This window comes from Pteronotus mesoamericanus, unplaced genomic scaffold, assembly GCF_021234165.1.
Source record: "Pteronotus mesoamericanus isolate MK-2021 breed Mesoamerican mustached bat unplaced genomic scaffold, CSHL_Meso_final contig_90, whole genome shotgun sequence".
In the NCBI taxonomy this organism is placed as follows: Eukaryota; Metazoa; Chordata; class Mammalia; order Chiroptera; family Mormoopidae; genus Pteronotus; species Pteronotus mesoamericanus.
The window spans coordinates 8,416,275-8,435,569 of NW_026555277.1; the positions used below are offsets into that span (position 1 = coordinate 8,416,275).

Consider the following 19,295-nt stretch of genomic DNA (forward strand, 5'->3'; position numbering starts at 1 on the left):
TGTGGAGTTCCTCCCTGCTCCCCAGTCAGGAGCAAGTTGCTTATCCTCTCTGACGTTCAAACTCTTCATTTGCAACATGGGGACAGTGTAGCTCATTTCGGGTTGTGGGTTTGTTTGTTTATTTGTTTACTTACTGGGGTGGGTGCTGTGAGTTTAAATTAAATAATGCAAGTAGAATACTTGCTATAATCATATCTAATAGTTTCCATGCACTGGGCACGTAAGTAGCAATAAAACTATACCTGTTGTATTAATATTCTTGTAATGAGAATTTTAAACCTTTTAATTTCTCTCCTTTTATTTCTATTGCTAATGACTCTGTAGAATATCTCTCAACCAAATCATATGCGTAGTTTGGTGTGTTTTGTTTCTTTAACACACTTGTGTATTAAAATACACACACAACCCATGTTTACTTCTCCAGCTACCTCTACATAGCCTAGGTCCTTGCTAATTTGTAAAGTAGAACTAAAAGAGTAATCATTTAGCAGCTCCTGTATGCCGCTGTCTTTGAATCCCCCCGGCCCCCGTTGGGGAGCCCCGCCACTGAAAGCTGCGTTGCCCCTCTTTGAGACGGCCAGCCCAGCCGGGGAGCCCCGCATCTGCTGACGTCACCATTTTGGTTGCGCTTCTCTACACCTTGGCCTATCCCCTTGCAATTTTGATCTTGCTCCTTTTGACAGTGTTTGCAGCCCCCAAACCCCTACTGATTCTTCTAAGCATGGACGCCCCGCTCCCAGCTTCCCACCGGGCGGGCGGCCCACCGGCCGTGGGATGTGCTCTGAGTTGATACAGAGCTCAGCTCCAGCAAGCTGAGGGGGAGCGTCTCCTGGGCCAGGGTGGGGCACCAGGTTCCTAGTGGCCTCCTGTCTTTTGGGTTTACTTCCCCGCAGGGGACACCGTAGGCGGCTGTGCGGTCCGGCCACAGCCCCCCGCCTCTCGCGTCCGGCCGCGCCGTGGGTTGCGGTCGCCGTGGGGGTGGCAGCTCCTGTCCGGGAGGTTTGCGCCTGGCGGGGCACCCCGGAGCCGCGGGGAGCCCAGAGGCGAGGCCAAGGCGGGTGGGGCGCGTCCGGGCGGGGAGGGCAAACTCAGGCAGTGCAGGGGGCGCCGAGGGCAGCGGGCGGGCGGGCGGGCGGGCGGACTCGCGGCGGAGGAGCGAGCGGGACGAGGGCTGGCTAGTGCCGGGGGCCGCCCGCCCGAGGGGGAGGAGGCTGGGCTGCCCTTGCTGCAGGTTCGCTGTCGAGCACACAGGAGGCAGGGACATGGGTAGGGTGCGGTCTGCGCGGGGCCCGAGCCCGGATCTCTTCCATTTCCCCTCTCACTCGGCCCCGGGCTGCGCCGCAGACGGCAGCAGCTCCCGCTCCGCCCGAGCCGCCTGACCGCCGGGCCGGGGTGCTAACCGCGGGGCCCGCCAACCCGCCGGCCCGGCCAGCCCAGCCCAGCCCGGCGGCCCGCAGCCCCGCCGTCCGCCGCCCCCCGCCGCCGCCGCGTTGCCAAAACAAACGGGCCGGCCTATTTATTGGCGGCGGGCGAGCCGGGCAGCTCAGAGTCGAGGCGCCGAGGGGGACAGCTCGCCGCCACCAGCCAGGGCCCCGGGCCCCCGCCCCGCACCTGAGTCCTGCCGGCCCTGAGCCACGCCGCGCAGCTCATGGCGCCCCCACCTGGAGCCCCCCGGAGCCACCACGACGCCTGAGCCCCCGCAGGGCCCGGGTCGACTCGCCCACCCATCAGCCCACCAGGCGCCCTCGCCCGCCGCGCTCCCGGGCTCCTGGCCATGTCTCCCGCCCGGCTCCGGCCCCGACTGCGGTTCTGCCTGCTCCTGCTGCTGCTGCTGGTGCCGGCGGCACGGGGCTGCGGGCCGGGCCGGGTGGTGGGCAGCCGGCGGCGGCCGCCGCGCAAGCTCGTGCCACTCGCCTATAAGCAATTCAGTCCCAACGTGCCCGAGAAGACCCTGGGCGCCAGCGGGCGCTATGAAGGCAAGATCGCGCGCAGCTCGGAGCGCTTCAAGGAGCTCACCCCCAATTACAATCCCGACATCATCTTCAAGGACGAGGAGAACACGGGCGCCGACCGCCTCATGACCCAGGTGAGCGCGACCCGCCCTCCCAGCTCCCAGGGCGCCGCCGCCGAAGCACCGCCACCTGCCCGGCCCTACCCGCCCCTCTGGCACCTTTTCTCAACTGGCTGGCACGCCCCCTGGCACCTGCCCCTCTCACCAAGCCCAGCTGCCTCGTGCCCAAGATGGGACAGCCAGGGGTCCCGGCGGGAGTGTCGGCATCCCCGAGCTCGCTGATGGCTATGAGAAGAGCTCCCTGCTGCTGAGCGCCACAGCCCAGCCAGTTGGCCGCGGCCCCACTGCCCCAGAGGGCTGGCAGCTCGGGTCAGACACGACACCCAGAGGCAGCTCGACCCGGCTGCCTCCTGTGTCTGTGGGACCCACGCGGTCCTTCCAGGCCTAACCCACCGCACGGCTGGGTCTCTTTCAATTAGAAGCAATTCGGCACCCCGAGGCGAAGAAACTCCAGGCAGAGGGCCCCCACGCCTGTCCTCCTCCCACGCTCTTGGTTTGATGCGCTGCCCCCTCCTGGAGCAGCGTCGGGGAGGGGGTCTGGGGTTAAGGAGCAGCGAGGAAGGTGGAGGTAGGAAAGAGAACTTGCCAGGCGAGCGCACGTGCCTGTCCAGAGAGCTGAGCGGAGCAGAGCAGCTGCGGTTGAAGGGTACGGGACAGGGGCTTTTAGGGCTCCGAGATCGAACTTGGGGGATTCCTGGGCTTGGTGGCAGAACCGGGTTGGATTGGAAGGAAGGGACTCGGGTGCCTTGTGCCGGAGAGGCAGTGAGCAGAGCTAAAGCCAGTCTCTGCGTGCTCGACCAGCGCTCAGTACAATCGCTGGGGTTTGGGGGCGGGGGGCGGGGAGCGGGGGAGGATAGGGATCGAGACACAGGGGTTGGAGGGGAGGCGCAAACTCTCTTTCCTGCAACTGGGTCCTCAAGGGAAGAGACCTATGTCCCCTTCCTCAGCGATCTCCCGGAGCTTCCCCCACAGCCAGGCAGCTCACGTCCTAAGTGCTTTAGGAAAAGCAGCTAGACCACGGCCTTCAGCATGCGCCCTGGCGCCGGGGCTGGACGGCCAGAGCCGGGGCGAAGGTTGGCTGGTGGCCGGGCCGGGCTGGGCGCAGAGGAATGCAGATAAGGATCCGGGCCACGGGCTGGGCAATCATTGACAGCGCGCGACCCGGCTCTGGACCCGAGGGCTGGTGGCGGGGGAGAGGGGCGGGGAGCAGGGGCGCGCCAGTGAACAGAGGTGGGGAGCTAGGATCCCGGAGGCCGGAGCACGCGGAGCTGCTTCCCGGGGCAGTGAGCGTCCCAGCTAGTCTGAGCGCCTGGACGCTGTCCGGGCTGTGGTTTATAACCGCTGTTGACTCCTGGGCGACTGAGTCCAAGGGTCTGTGGGGCTGGGCTCTGCGGGGTGGGGGTAGGTTGAGACATGGGCTGCCCAAGCCTGGCGGCACCTCGCACTTCAGAGTCAAGGACTGGGGAAGGGCCCCCTCTCCGATCGGCCCCTCCCCCCGCAGTCAACTGCAGGGTCCCTTGGCCTGCAGGCACGCGGGGAGTCAGCACAGACAGGTGATCTCTCCCGTCCTAGCCTGGGGGCGCGGTTCTACTCCCACCTCGTGTGAGGCGGAGCGTGGAGTCGGCTCCCTGAAATTAGAGGCTGGGTTTCTCAGGTCTCTTCCCAGATGGGGGCAGCGCAGAGGCGTTGAGGGCTCTGGGCTCAGGGAAAATTGCCTAATTATAAACTCCGGGGAGTCCCTTGTCGCTGGAGACGCTCGGCGTCGCCCTCCATCGGACCATGCCGGGCACTGGCCTTTCCACCAGCTTCCGGTTCTAGGGCTGTGCTATTTCTGGCAGGGGTGCGGGCAGGCTTTGGACATAAGAGGACCCCAGAAGGATTGCTTTCTGGCTCCCGAGGGATCCAGGTAGTACCGGAATTCCCTTCCGACACACCCCCGCACTGCGGAGACTCCGCACCTGACGCGCCTCCAGGGCTAGTGTCCCCGGGCCTCAGCCCTGGGGCTACGGTGACACCTACTGGGCGTCTCCGGCCTTGCACGCCTCGCAGGCCAGCCGCAGGCAGTCGGCCTCGCTCCGCATCCCTCCAGGGAGCAGGCCGTGCCTGGTCTCCGGTGCCTCGGTGAGACCGAGGGGCTGGGCTCTGGAAAGGTGTACTGCAGTCTGTGGAGGAATCGATAAACCGAGCGGGGCGGAAAGACTACAGAAGGGAGGGACCACTTACCAGATAAAGGAGCCCCAGGGGTGTAGGGCTGGCCCTGCCCTCCAGATTGGTGGCGTCACAGTGCGGTCCAGGTGCTTGGGGCAGCCAGAAAGTATAATGGAAGGAAGCGAATTAGGGCTCTGTGTTCCTAAGACGCAAGAGAGCACCCTTCCTGTTGCTCCAGCTCCTGCGGGTGCCCTGGGAGAGCCAGGCAGCGCCCCTACCTGCACGCGGACCAGCGCCTCCCGCTAACTCGGCGCTTTCCTCTCGCAGCGCTGCAAGGACCGCCTGAACTCCCTGGCCATCTCGGTGATGAACCAGTGGCCCGGCGTGAAGCTGCGAGTGACCGAAGGCTGGGACGAGGACGGTCACCACTCGGAGGAGTCGCTGCACTACGAGGGCCGCGCAGTGGACATCACCACGTCAGACCGCGACCGCAATAAGTACGGACTGCTGGCGCGCTTGGCAGTGGAGGCCGGCTTCGACTGGGTGTATTACGAGTCGAAGGCCCACGTGCATTGCTCCGTTAAGTCCGGTGAGCCGCTGCCTGGGGACTGGGCCCGGGGCCGGGGCCGCAGGGCGTGGGCAGGCGGCGCAGGGCCCGCTGGGGCCGAAAAGGTGAAGAGACCCGGCCGGGGTAGGAGGCGGGAACCCCGGGAAAGAGGACGTCGGAGGCGCTCCCCACTTCTGCTTGTGACCGCCTGCTCCTCCCGTGCCCGGTAGTGTCAATGGCGGGAGCCTAGGGAGACAGGGCCCTGTCCCAGCGCTACTGAGTGCCAACCTTGAGGTTCACGGTACAGAGCCCGCTGCAGGAGGTTCGAGACAGAGCAAGCTGAACAGATGTGGAAGCCAGGCGGTGGCAGAGACAGCACTCCCCACCCGCGCGATGCAGAAGGGGGAGGGTGGCGGGCTCAGGGGCCAGGGAGTGCCCGCAGGTTCAGAACCCACAACCCACCTGCAGGTCAGGCCCTTTAGGGCACTACGTATGCTCCTCCCAGGGGGTGCAGGCGTCCCCAACCTCTCCCTCAGGGCCCTTAAGGCTGGGCGTTTGGGGGCAAAGCCAGCCATGAGGGCCAGAATAAACAGAATGGACTCAATAAAGTGGATTTTCCCAGATTTGCCGCCTTGTTGATCCGAATGGGCAGGCATTGGGGCCTCACCCCTCTCAGATATTGTCAGCCTCCCTGTCACCCACACCGAACCCAGTCACGGATGCTTCACATGGTTCCTGCGTGACCGCCAGCCTGGCCCCGCGGGGCTGCAGGCTCAGCCCAGGCAGCGGTCACCCTGGCAGCCCCTGCACGCTGAGGCCCACCGCTTTTTTACTATTCCTGCCCCGCCCCGCCCCACCCCCAGCCCCGGGCCCACAGTGGTGCCCCCCCTTCCCCTCAGCACTTTCCTGCCAACAGTATCTACTTCAAGTCACAGCAGCCCCTCACCTGCAAACACCGGCCCGCTGCCAGCTCCCAGAGTGGCCACTTCCACCCATTATTCCTGACCCCGAACACTGTCCTCCCTCCCGCCCACTGCGGCCGCTGTGTCCTGTCCCTGCACAAGGTCCCAGCACATGAACGGAAGACAATGATTTTACCCTTGCCACTGACCCAGGCGTCCCTGGAGCCTGGGTGCGCCCCGCGGCTGGCCCTCCTCTCACTTCCCTATAGACTCCAGGGACCAGCTCTGGCACAGAACCTGGGGTGTCAGTCTAAGAGGGCAATTTTGGGGGAGCGTCTGGTCAAGGGGTGAGAAATAATGGCACATTCAGGCCCCAGAGGAGCTAAGCGACTCACCTTCTCCACGAGGCTGCAGCTTTCTGGGTGTCGAGTCACAGCGGCCCACTGCCTGGCTCAGCTGGCCTCCAACCTCTCTGCTTCACAACATTGTCAGGATTGAGAACAAATAGGGGGCCTCATCTGGGCTTCAAAATGGCCCTTCTCACTCACTGGAGCCACAGCCTGCTCCTCTCATTGGCCAAGGGCGAGGCTGGGAAGGAGGGCAGGGGTCACACTGTGGGTTGGAGCGGTTCCCCCGCGTCTGCATGAAAAGTGGGGCGAGGGGGGGCCAAGATGTGGTGATGGGGGCCCCCTGGGAGAAGAGGAGCTCTGGCAGGGCTCAGGAGGGGTGCTGTCCCTGGGAACCGGAGCTTCGCAGCAGTAACGCCTTCATGTCCCTTCTTCCCACAGAACACTCGGCTGCAGCCAAGACAGGTGGCTGCTTCCCTGCTGGAGCCCAGGTGCGCCTGGAGAGTGGGGCACGTGTGGCTTTGTCAGCCGTGAGGCCAGGAGACCGGGTGCTGGCCATGGGGGAGGATGGGAACCCCACCTTCAGCGAAGTGCTCATTTTCCTGGATCGGGAGCCAGATAGGCTGAGGGTCTTCCAGGTCATCGAGACCCAGGACCCCCCAAGACGCCTGGCACTCACACCCGCCCACCTGCTCTTCACCGCCAACAATCACACAGAGCCAGCAGCCCACTTCCGGGCCACATTTGCCAGTCAAGTGCAGCCGGGGCAGTATGTGCTGGTGGCTGGGGTGCCAGGCCTGCAGCCTGCCCGAGTGGCAGCTGTCTCCACACGCATTGCGCTTGGGGCCTATGCCCCACTAACGAGGCATGGGACGCTGGTGGTAGAGGACGTGGTGGCCTCCTGCTTTGCAGCCGTGGCTGACCACCGCCTCGCTCACTTGGCCTTCTGGCCCCTGAGACTGTTTCACAGCTTGACATGGGGCAGCTGGACCCCGGGGGAGGGTGTGCACTGGTACCCCCGGCTGCTCTACCGCCTGGGACGGCTCTTGTTGGAAGAGAGCAGCTTTCACTCACTGGGCATGGCCGGGCCAGGGAGCTGAAAAGATCCCTCCACTGCCCTCCCGGAACTGCCCAAGTGGATCCAAAGGCCTCCCTACCAGGAGGGCCCTGGCCCTGGAAGGGACCTGAGCATGGGGTACTGGACCCCACCCCTCCTCCACCACAGAGATATACCATTGAGACTTGACTGGGCAATGCCAGCGTCCTCCGCCACCATCTTGATGTGGTGACAGAGAAGCAAGCAGAGCTGGCAAGGGGAGGGGTCCAGCCTTCTAACCTGTAGACCTCCAGGCTGGCACAGTGGATCCCAACCCAACCGGCTCTCACTACGATTTTTCATACCGGCCTCCCCCGATTGGGAGAGCCCATTCCATCTGTCTTAGGCCCCCTTCGGTGGGCTTGCACCTCAGTTGATGCTGCTAGATTCCCTGGGAGCCAGCAGGCAGCTGGCTGGACTCAATGCTGCCCAGAACTGAGAAGGCCGCAGAGTGGGGCAGCCGTCCTGGCCATCCTGAGACATGTCTTTCCTCCCTGGCCACACTCCTCGGGACACATCCAGAGACTGTTGCTGTCAGTGGGCAGAGTTCTGTGTTCCAGCCAATGTGATCATAGTGCCCGGGACCAGGGGAGTGAGCTGGATGTTCTTGCCACCCGTGCCCAGGCTAAGCCCCCTCTTCTGCTGAACCATGACCCCCACCCCTTCCTCTGGTCAGTCTCCCCCACCTTATTTATTGGCACCGAGGGGAAAGCCCACGGGAGAATTTTGGGGTTGTTTCGGTCTTTTCTTCTTTTTGTAATAAAAATTATTTAAGTTGTTAGAGCCATGGAGTCCAGGGTGCTGAGTGGGTTCAGTACACAGATGGTCTGGAGCCAGGGCGGGCCTGTCCAAGGGTATGCTCACCTTCCCCCAGGACGGAACCTTCAGTGCTCCGCCCTCTCTGCACGGCCCTTCTCACCAGAAGCTCTGTAAAGTCCCAGCAGAGAGCTTCGCTCTATGCCAGGCCGGGCCCTACCACGCTGACCCCAAGGTTGGATCAGAGAGAGAGGTGATGTAACTATTCTGTGGTCACTTCATGCATCTAGAACCACCCCCTGTGCTCTAGTCAAGGTGCTTTCCCTGCTTACTCCAGGCTTTCCTGGGGCCTGGGTCTCTGACTCTTCATTGTGGTAATGGACCGTGGCAGAGCACGGTTCTGGAGGGTTCACATCTGCCTATGGCCCTATCTGGCTTCTCAGATAAGTCAGGCTTCCTTACCATGGCAGTGCTCAAGCTGCAGAATCACCTGGGCAGCTTGTTTATAAATTATCCTTGGCCCTACTTCCAAGATTTTGCTTTAATAGATCCAGAGTGAGGCCCAGGTACTTACTTTCACAAATACCCCAACCATGACAGGTGGTCTGCAGACCACATGTTGAGGGCCATTGCTTAGTCTAGAGAAGGCCCAGTTTACTGCCAAAACAGGATGACCTGCTACTTCATTTTCTCTTGATTTCTTTATCCCAAGGCAGGTTTTCCTGTGCTCATTACAGGTTAGCCGATTCCCAGGCTCAGTGTTTCAACTGTTAAATTTTCAGGAATTTCATGAGCCAGTTGGTATAGGCCATTGTGGGACAATTTACACCATAGCAATTGGTGTACGCTACAAACCAGAACTCCCCACACTGTGGAGAGTCAGCTGTCAGGACGTACCACTGCCCAGGTTCTATCCTCCCATAGCGAGTACTGTGTTGGGGGTGATGGCTCAGATTCTTACCCTTCCCATCCTCCACCTCCATGAAGGAAAACTCCTGAGAAAACTTCATTCCTGGGGACTGTTTCATGGAGGGTGGGGGAGAATAGGCCCCCATAGGCTATAATGCGATCATTTAATGAAGATTCCTCATTGCCAGGCATTGTTCTAAGTGCTTCACATGTAGAACTCATTTAGTTTTCATAATAACCCCATTTCATAAGTGGCATATACTATAACTATACCATTTTCCAAATGAGAACACAGAAGCATAGGAAGGTTAAGTAACTTGCCCAAGATTATGCAACAAGTGAGAGAAGTAGCATTTAAACCTATGCATCTGGCTCTTGGGCCTACCGTTTTGTTTTGTTTTGTTTTTTAAAATTGAGGTAACATTGGTTAATAACATTATATAACTTTCATAGCATTATAATTCAACATCTGTAGACACTATAGTGTACTCACCACCATAAGTCTAGTTTCCATCCGTCACCATACATCTAACTCCCCTTTGCCCATCTCTCCCTTCCCCCAGCCCCCCGAAGGCCCACTTTTTGTACCATAGGCTTTTCCCTTGGTGAACTTGGAAGGTCTACTTGGCGTGGAAGGCCAGGACATCTGCTTTGTTAGAATGTCTAGAGTGGACTCACCCCTCTATGGCATACTCTCATGGACCAGGCTCACAGGGACCAGAATGTCCATGAATTTATTTACAGTGACAAACATAAAAGGTCAAAGTCAAGATACTCTTGTCCACTTATCTGCACATTCTCTCCCCTGTAGGCATCCTAAATGACAGAGATTCTTTCCTATGGAGTTGCTTGGGGAGGGGGATGATGGTGGTCGCCCCCTTTATTACTGACCTTGGGTACACTCTGCCCTGCAGATACAAAGCCATTTTATATCTCCAGACATTTTTGTTATAGATGGGCCTCCACGGTGGGCGGGGGGCGGGGAGGGATACATTCTCTGACAGAGAAGGCCGCAAAAGTTCAGAAAAATCTTTGTCTGAATTCAGCCCCTCAAAAGACCAACCTTGGAGTGAAGGCGAGGCCCTGCAGCTTTTCTGGGAATCCAGGGCTCAGATCTGCGGGGACTGTGAGCAGGGAGACAAGGAGAAATGGACTGAAAAGTCATCCTTCGCCTCTGCGGTGTGATGGCCCTAATCCCTCCCTGGAGAACCCAGCTTGCCCTATTCTCTACATGATGCCAAGGCCCAGAGAAAGGTCAACCAGACAGCCTAGGCCCAGGCAGCGGCTGACCCAATGCCTGGCTCTCCCCTTGGGCCCATGCTCAGCCCCCAAGACTGCTGCATCCACGGTTGCCATCTTCATTCACCCATCCAGTGATTGTTTACTAGACACCTGTGTCGGGCTCTGTGCCAGAGGAGGAGAAAGAGGCAGTCCCGGCCCTCAGTGGACTGGATGGCCGGGAGCAGCGCGGGGAGATGGGTGTCCACGCTCTGCGGTGAGTGCCCTGCCTGACGTCCCCTCAGGGGCCACTGGAGCGCCACAGAGAGGCAGGCTGGGGACTAGGAAAACTTCCTGGAGACGAGGACAATGCAGGGACGGCTAGGAGGTGTCCGCATGACACGTGAGTAAAGGAAGAGATCCAGGCCGAGGACACAGTAAATGCAAAGGCTTGGAGACTTGAGTGAGGCCGCAGGCTTGAAGGAAACACCACAGGTCAGCAAAGCTATTCAGAGCACGTGGGCTGGGCTGAGCTGAGGTAGAGAGGTGAGCAGGAAGGAGTTCGATCACACAGAGCTCTGTGGTCCTTGCATTTGGACTTCATGCATTTATCCTGAGGGCTTGGTGAATACCTGGAGGGTATCAGGTTGGGGAAGCTTGCGACTGAATTGTTCCAGAAAGCTCACCGGGCTGCAGTGTGGAGGACAGAGCAGAGAAGGCATCTATGGAAGCAGAGAGTCCATTCACTGGGTAAAGAAGTTCACCAACTTCTGACCTGAAAGGTGGCCATGGGGATCAGAAAAAAGCTAACGGAAGGTAGACATTTTGGCAGGAAAATGACCAGGACTTGAGGCGTTTTGGATGAGCAGTGAGGGTGAAAAAAGGGCCCAAATCAACGTCAGGTTTTTAAGCCTGAGATCCAGGTCCCCATTGCCCAGCACCCATGCCCTTGGCTGTGAGGTCTCTGGAGTAGCCTGGGCAGACTGCACTCAACACAAGGGCCACGGCACCCTGGACCCTGGCTTCTCTGTGCGGAGGCCTCTGTTCGGGTACCCATCCCCCAAGTTGTCCTTGCAGTCTTCCCTCTCCTGTTTGGAAAGACCTGATTACCCTGGGCAGGGCTCTTCTGAAGCCACGTGGGCCTGCGCGGGCCCTCCTCCCCCAGCACAGCCTGCAAGGGGCAGCCTGCCTGCAGATGGCGTCTGGCAGTGAGTGGTGCTGCGCCCGCCCCGGAAGGGCGGAGCCAGTGCAGCCATCCTTTAGGCCACCGGGCCGCTTTAGCACCTGCAGCCCGAGCGTGGAAGCCCAAAATAGGCGTTTCTCCACTTAAAAACTTAGCAAAACACCCCCTGAGGAGATCCAACTAGAAAAAACTACTTTTCTGGCCTGGCATCAGGAGAGACCCTCTTGCCGTGGGGCATGCTGGGGTATGCAGCACACCCCGATTTCCTGGCAAGAGTTGCTGATGGCAGCTCCCCCCACCCCATGCTCTCTGCCCCCTGGGTGGAACGCCCGTCCCGGGGCTCCGCCCCACGTCCCACACCCCAGCCTGGTTCTCAAAGCCTATTTGTTCTGCTGGAACAAGCTGCGGTCACCCCAGACCTGATAAGGCTGGGTCAGGCCGATAGCAACCCCACCCCTCGTGCCCCAAACCACACCCAGGCTGCCTTGCACGCACAGGGCATCCCCCTCAGATGGACGATGACGCAGGGTACTTCCTGCCCAGGTTGGGTCCAGAAGCCTTAACCTCTAGACCAACCCTCCCTCAGTCCATTTAAGACCTCCTCTCATCTGGATGGGGAGTTGGGATAAGGGAATTATCCCCTTTTAGGGATAAATGAACCAAGTCTCCAAGAGAAAAAAAAAATGAGTTGCCCACATTTGTTTATTACACACCTGGGAGCATCAATTGCTCTACGTCTGCTACTTATAGTATCTTTTAAAATCCTAACAGCCTGAGATATGAGGGTGTTCCTAATTCTTACTTTGTGGAATGTGAAGCCCAAAGGCCCAGAGAGGTGAGGTCGCTTTCCCATGGTCACACAGTAGCAGAATCTGGAGCAGAATCCAAGTCCCCTGCACAAGCAACTGAGGAAGATGGGAATTGAGGAGTCACCATCCCAGAAGGGTGGAAGGAAGTCACTCCCAGCATCAGCCTAAAAGATCTGATGGAGCTGGGTGGGGGTGGCCAAGAACCTCTTGGGGAACATAGTCTTGGAGGAATAATGCTCTAGATGCTATGAGAGGATTTCACTTTGATGGGAGTGGCAATGGTAAAAATATGTCCACAATTATTTGACACTTCTCTCCCTTTGAATCTTGCCTGAGGCTAGAAAAGGCCATGTAGCTGCTTCCTGGTTCTACCCTGAGGTTGCCAAACTACGGTGACTATAGTTTAGTGTTCTCGTCCATAGCCTATCGAGTGCCCAGCGGAGAGCCAGCACAAACTGTCAGCCATGTGAGGGCACCATCTCGGACACCCGGCCCAGTGGAGCCTTTGGGTGGCTGCAGGTCTGGCCGACCTCTGAATGCACCTGCACGAGACACAGCTGCCTGGCCAAGCCCTTTCTGAATTCCTGGCCCACAAATGCAGAAGCAAAATTAAATGATTATTTGGAACCTCAAAGTTTGGAATAATTTCTTACACAACAATAGTAAACAGAACAAAGGGCAAAGAGGAAATGGGAACTGAAGTCATCGCCTGAGGCTGTCCAGGAGCCTTTAATATACTCTTACACAGAAGCTTTTTACAGTGGAGCCTGCATGTGGTTGGAGGAGGTGTGATGTCTCTTCCCCATCTAGAGGGGCAGCGTGAGAAGATGCACTGACCGGGGAGGAATGCGGGGCAGGTAGAGATGGAGACAAAGGGAAGGGTTAGGTAGGCAAATCTCTTCTCATGCAACTGACTGAAAAAATGTTATGTAAATGCTCTGGTGGCAGGATCTCTAATGACAGCAAACTCTTGGAGGAATGAAGAGCCTTCTAGAAGGAAGAAAGCTTATGTATTTGAGCTAGTGGTGAGCAAGAAGTTACGCATGGCCACGTGAAAGAAAATGCTATTAGAGAGTTTTAAAAATCCAGTGTTAGATGTTGATGAAAATAGCTGGACATTCCAGTGCACAGTGGCTGGCCTCATTTTCCCAGAGTGCCCATGTAAGCAGAAACTTGTGGGGCCTCAACAAAAGTCCATGAAAATGAACCAAAGCACCTGTTGCCCTAATAGACTCCAGGCATGTTTGCACCTGGCTTCTGCACACACCTCCAAATGCTCAGCTTAAGAAAACCCCAAGGAAAGCGCCCAGGTAGATGACAGGGAGTGGGTGTGGCTCTGAGGAGCAGCTGAGGGTGCAGGGGTGGAACAGGTGGCTCAAGGACAGATGTCATGATTTTGAACTCATAATCCTAAAGGAGCACAAAATGGGCATGATCCACATCTAATAAAGAGGAGGAAATAGCAAGTGGAGAGTGGAGAATCCTGGCAGATACCACGTCAGCCAAGTGATCAAAGTTAACATCACCGATAAAACAAGCTGGTGCACTCATGTGATGCACCAGGAAGGGCAAACCGCCGCTCTGCTATGCTTTTCAATAATGCGCACATTACTCTGTTACGAGAAATAAACCCAGATTGAGGGAAAATGGACAAAATAATTGACAGTTCTCTTCAAAAGAAGTCAAGGTCATGAAAGGCAAGGAAGTCTCAGGAAATGCCCACAGGTGGGATCCTGGTTTTGGATACCGAAACACAAAAAGAACATTAGTGGGCAAACCTGTGAAATCTAACTAAATTCTATAGTTTCACTGGTATTGTTTGTTGTACCAAGGTTAATTTCTTAGTTTTGATAAATCATCTATAATCATGTAAGATGCTAACCTTAGGGACGAAAGCTGCGTGAAGGGTTTATGAGACTTCCTGCCCTACTTTTGCAACTCTTCTGTATATGTAAAATTAACTCACAATTTTAAGAAATCTAAGAGATAGAATTTCATGGACTAGTCAAAGTGGCCTCCTTTACCATACATGAAATTCAAGCCAACTTCCACACTCTAAGGGAGCCACCTGCACTGAGCTGGTGGTCATGTCATGACTCCTTTACTTGAGAGAGGACCCTGGTCAGAAATGAATTGGGAAGGGATCTGAGATATTGGACAGAATGGAAAGTCACAGAATAATGGTGTTCTTCATTCATTCAGAGCATATAGTAAGCCAGGCATTGTGCCAAGTTGTTTAAATATTTTACCTCACTTAAACCTCACAAACTTGGAGCTGTTAAACTTTTCCTTGTTTACAGAAGAGGAGATTGGGTCCTTTTTTTTTTTAATACAGAGAATTTTTAAATTGCTTTTTAGAGAGAGAGGAAGAGGGAGAAAGAAAGAGAGAGAGAGAGAAACATTGATTTGTTGTTCCACTTATTTATGCATTCATTGGTTGATTCTTGTATGTCCCCCGAGCAGGGATTGAATCTGCAACTTTGTGTATTGTGATGATGCTCTAACCCACTGAGCTACCTGACCAGGGCCGAGGAGACTGGGCCTAATAAAAGCTAAGGAACAAGATCATACAGCTAAAGGCTGGTGTGGTTGGGATTCTAATCCAGTCGGCTTTACTCCAGAGCTCGTTCTTAATCACTCCACTCTACGATTTTCTCACGGCTGCCCCTCATTCAGTTTGTACCTCAGGGTGTCTGCACTGGGTGGGTGGGAAAAGAGGAGATAGAAGGCAGAGAAGCGGATGGCCTAGGATGGGCTGGTCAGCAGGAGCTGTCCGTGGTGCTGGCCAGAGAGACTTGGAGCTAGAGGCCCTGCAGGAGATGGTGCAGGGGAGTCAGCTGGGACAGCTCACATGGAGAAGGAGCACTGCTCAGAATAGAAGGAAAGAGCCCTTAGATGTGGTAACAGGCTCCCCACAAATGTGGAGAAGAGGGGGAAAGACTTCAACTTTGGACTTGAAATAAATATCGGCATCTACAGCAACCGGTAAGGTAGGACTTGTCCTTAGGCCTGGCTTGTCCTTAGGTATAGTATAGCTATACTGATTATTGAAATCTTGAGATACTTTGGCTCATAAATAGTCACTGACTGAGTCCTCCCCTGCTGTGGCTGCTCTCCAGTCCCCTCCCTGCACTCCCAGGCTCCTCCATGACCCAACAACTGAAAGGTTAAGGTCTGGCACAATGTGGGCTCCCAGAACCCTGTTCTGATTCTAAGTCCTGTTCTTATAGGTCATGGCTACACCTTACCAACTGTTAAGTATTTTGAATATTATCCCTGTTTGTCTCCATTTTGCAGATGAGGAAAATGAGATTCTGGAATAGTTAACAATTTGCTTGAAATTGCTCAGCTACTAAATGCTAGAATCAGAACCTGAACTCAAGTCTTCTGGGATCAAACCTCATGTCCTTTTCTCCTCCTCTCCCTACTGTGGGTCTGTGTGTCTGTCTACCTTTTGCTGGGGACTATGAATACAGGGAGAAAGTTATGTAGGGGGATTGGGTTGGCACAGGAGAGTCAGAAAACCCTACAGGGGTCCCAGGCAGAATGCAACCCTTCTCTTTGAATTATCTGGCCATATGGCAGTCTACCCCCAAATCCCTGCCAGTTTTGTGCCATGGCAGCTGTTTCAGGCTGGAGGTGCCATCAATCTCTTAACGCACCCCCTCCACCCCACTGCTCCGGGGGAACATGACAATGTAATGCAGAGAGGGCTCCATGCCTGCTCCTTGATTCAGCCCTGAACCACCCAGTGGCTCTCTTGGCTGCAGCCTTCCCTCGCTCTCCACCTGTCAGGCTGGGTTTGGAAGGCTTGTTCCACTAATTTCAGAGGTCAGGGGCTTCTGTGGGAGGATGCCCCTCCTCATCTCCTTCCTGTAAATTAATTACGCCTCGGACACAGACCTGACTTAAGAACAAGCGCTCCAAATGGAGTCGGAGTAGCAGAGGAAGGAAGGTGGGAGAGGGTTTTGCAAGTGCTGGAGGTGGGTTGATTTGCCATCTGGACGACCGGTTACTCTGGCATCTCCTTTTGTCTTTCTCCACCCTGGAGCAGTAAGGCAGCTTCCTTCTTGGAGAAACAAGAAGAGGATGTAGAGAGGAGAGAACACTTCTCGCTTCTCCAGTGTGCAGCAGAGGCTGGGAGGTGGTAGGACAGAAGGGTGCACCGGATGAGTGGTTTATTTATAGGGACCTCCCATTTAGTGAGTGACCTTTGTGAGTGCGTGTGCATGCACCTGACTTCGTTGTCTACCATGTATCAAGTACTTTGCGCATGCCGGATTACTCGGGCCCTACACCAGCCTTCCTATAATTATCCCCATGTAACAGATGAGGAAAGTGAGGCTCAGAGAGGTCCTGTGACTTGCCCAAGGCCACACAGCCAGAAAGAAGCAGAGTCAGGATTGATCTCAGATCTGCCTGATTCCCGGACACAGTCTTCCCTATTCTATGGCGGTGGGAGTTGGGGGCAAAGAGTGGTACGTGGTGCAGATGTGTGGGGGGAAAGCTTAGACAAGATACCTCTGTGTGTGTTGAAGCCCAAATCACTGAGCGTGCTTTATCTTTATTACCCCATGTGCAGTTTCCAACCAGAAGAATTGGAGTCCGTCTCCTCCCCATCCTCCTTCCTCCCTTTCTCCTACATTCTGGTCCTGATCAATTTCCTGAAGCATCACTCACCCCGTTCATAACCTTGACCCAAATAGCAGCCCTCCCCATTGTCTTTCTTGGGTCCATGAAGAATAAACTCACTAGGACTCAGCACCCATGATCTCCCATGAGTTCTGAGCTTCTGAAAAAGGGGGACTTCTGAAGCAAACCTGGTTTCCTCTCCCTTCCTCGGGCTCAGCCCCTTGCCACACTCCTTTCCACGCTGCTCACCTCTTAGGGCAAAGTCCAGTTCAGGCCTCTTTTTGCATCTAAGATACACCTTTGAAATAGCAGAGTAATCTCCTTTTCCAGACCCTGCAGGCACAACCTGCACGCTAGAGCATAAGACCACAGAGCCCCTCATTGTTATCTTGTTCTCCACCCACCAACGCTACATGCTGTGGAAGATAATTATTTACTATCCTGTGCCCATCAATGTAAAAGAAGCATGTGTCTCTCTTGTTGACTTTTTATTCAGTCTCAGAGATTTCCTTACCTTGCTTTCTCCCTCCGCCTTAATCTACCACCAACAGATTTCATGTAACCCCCTTGCCTCTCCCCCTTTTATCCTAGTGTATAAAATAAGCTGCAAAACTGCCATTCTCCAGAGCATTCTCTCAATCCATTGAAATTTGGCTTCCTGTCAGTTTGGCTCAGATAAACTCAAATCCTCCGCAGGTTTGGACGTTTCTCATGTAGACACTGCTAAGAATCTCTCATGTCCCGAGTCCAGAACCCACCACGGTTGGGGCAGGTCCATACTGGTGTTTCCCCAGTGAAGGGGCACCAGGTTGTGTGACTTCTCCCATGAACCTTTCCTCCTCTGTGTGGTTTTGTCACTGGGATTCCTGAGGCCACCACCAAGCCTTGCCCCCAGAGTCACTGCTCTCTCTTTTTGACCTAAAAATGAACAAACAGGTTGCATAGGTCCAGCTGACTCCAGCTGATCATTTCAAAAGAGCTTAAGGGAACACAAAAAGGAAATCATCATAGAAACTACAAACAGCATAAAACTCACTATGTCTACATTTCAGGTCTCAGATTCTGAGAATAACATTAGAAGCAGTGAAAAGCTCACTGAGTTCCACATTCCTTGATCCCAAGACCAAACCCGACTGTGGGGGCGCAGCTTCACGGACCCCTGGCCAGTCCCTTCCCTCCAGCCCCGTGGGCCTCTGGCCGTGCGATCTCCCAGGCCAACGCAGGCCCCTTTGCATCCAAGTCTATCTTTTACTTTTCACAAGGAAACCCCAACTTTCCCAAATTGAGAATTTTATTTTCTGGGTTTACTCCTAGACTCACTATGGTTTCTCCCCTTAACATCCACCCCCATCACTGTCCCGTGTAGTGAGATATCTTTTAATGTCCATGAATGAACTTTGAGATTTTACCCACCAAATTTACTCCTTTACCCACCAAAGGAGTCTTCACCAAATTAGACCCTCCATCCAGATTAATAAACAAAGGGCTTCCAAAAATCCATAATGTGTATAGCAATGCCTCCCTTATGCATTAACCTTCAGGTCCCTTCATGCAGATCGCTTTATGAGTTCGTTTTGTGCTGGCCAGGAAATAAGGACACATTCTCTCCAACAACAAAAGGAAACCATTTGCAAAGTAATGTGCAAGTAAGAAATACCAATGGCTTCTTTTAAATTAACAATTGCGATCACGGAATGAAGGTCTGCTTGAGATTCTGACCTTCTGTTATCAGTCCGTGTCGGGAACGTCTCCGGTCTCAGGTGACGAGTCCATGGAATAGCCTCCTGTGAATTTGGTCAACTAAAGTCACGATTGCGGGGACGTCACACCTAAGGGACTATGCATACCACATGTTACAACTGGTAGAAGCCCAGTTACTATTAGCAGGGAAAGTCAGAAAATTAAAAAACGAAGGGAGGGATTCCAGTTGGGCGGCGATTCCTCTTTCTCTGAGCCATGACCCATTCGGGCTGCCGTCGTTGCCCTGGGATACCAGGGGACGCCGCGGCCTGTGCATCTTGTATCTATGGAGACGACAACATGGCGGTGATGTGAGGTTAGAGCTTTGATCCCAGGGGCGCAGGGACCCAGGAACCCACGGAGAGGCGCGAGTGGCCAGGGAAGGTGTCTGCCCCAGGAGACGACCTCCTTCGGGAAGTGGCGAGGGGTCCCCTGCGTGTTCTTCAGAGAATCCCGTGGGACTGAGTCTTGGCCGAGATCGGATTGAAGATCCGGAAGAGAAAGGAGGAACAGCTCTAAGTAAATTTTGTCCCTTCATTTTACCTATTTCTTCCTCCCTCAACTCTACACGACGACCTGCCACTTTTCCACTGGTCATCTTAGGAATTTTTAGGTTTGAAATTAGAAAATTTGGAAGCTGATAATATATATTTTTAAAGTCTTTGAGATTAGAAAATTGGGTTAAAAAACACCATCTCCTTGCCCAGTATGTTCACAATGATTGCAAATGTGTTTTTTTTGGAAGAGAAGTAGAAGCCAGTGTGGAGGTTAGGGTTGTTGACTACAGTAACGTAAGTTTATCTAGGGCTTTTTTGAATCCCTGATTTCATTTGAGGTTCACATCAACTTTGTGAAATAGCGTAAGCCTCACTTTACAGGCCAGCAGACTGAGGCACTTGCCCATCTTAAATGAATCTAAGGAGATGCTGGAACCAGC

General features: G+C 55.0%; 1 protein-coding gene across 1 annotated transcript; it reads left to right on the plus strand.

The window, feature by feature from the left end:
* The first annotated feature begins 1,759 nt into the window (after positions 1-1,759).
* Positions 1,760-7,847, plus strand: IHH (Indian hedgehog signaling molecule). Its single transcript, XM_054586147.1, has 3 exons — positions 1,760-2,086; positions 4,547-4,808; positions 6,457-7,847. The coding sequence occupies exons 1-3, from the start codon at positions 1,775-1,777 to the stop codon at positions 7,113-7,115; spliced, it is 1,233 nt and encodes a 410-aa protein (XP_054442122.1). The 5' UTR covers positions 1,760-1,774; the 3' UTR covers positions 7,116-7,847.
* Positions 7,848-19,295: the final 11,448 nt, after the last annotated feature.

Coding starts and splice junctions, on each gene's coding strand:
- IHH (XM_054586147.1), top strand. CDS start 1,775: ATGTCTCCCGCCCGGCTCCGGCCCCGACTGCGGTTCTGCCTGCTCCTG. Junction 2,087..4,546: donor CCGACCGCCTCATGACCCAG/GTGAGCGCGACC, acceptor TTCCTCTCGCAG/CGCTGCAAGGACCGCCTGAA. Junction 4,809..6,456: donor GCATTGCTCCGTTAAGTCCG/GTGAGCCGCTGC, acceptor TTCTTCCCACAG/AACACTCGGCTGCAGCCAAG.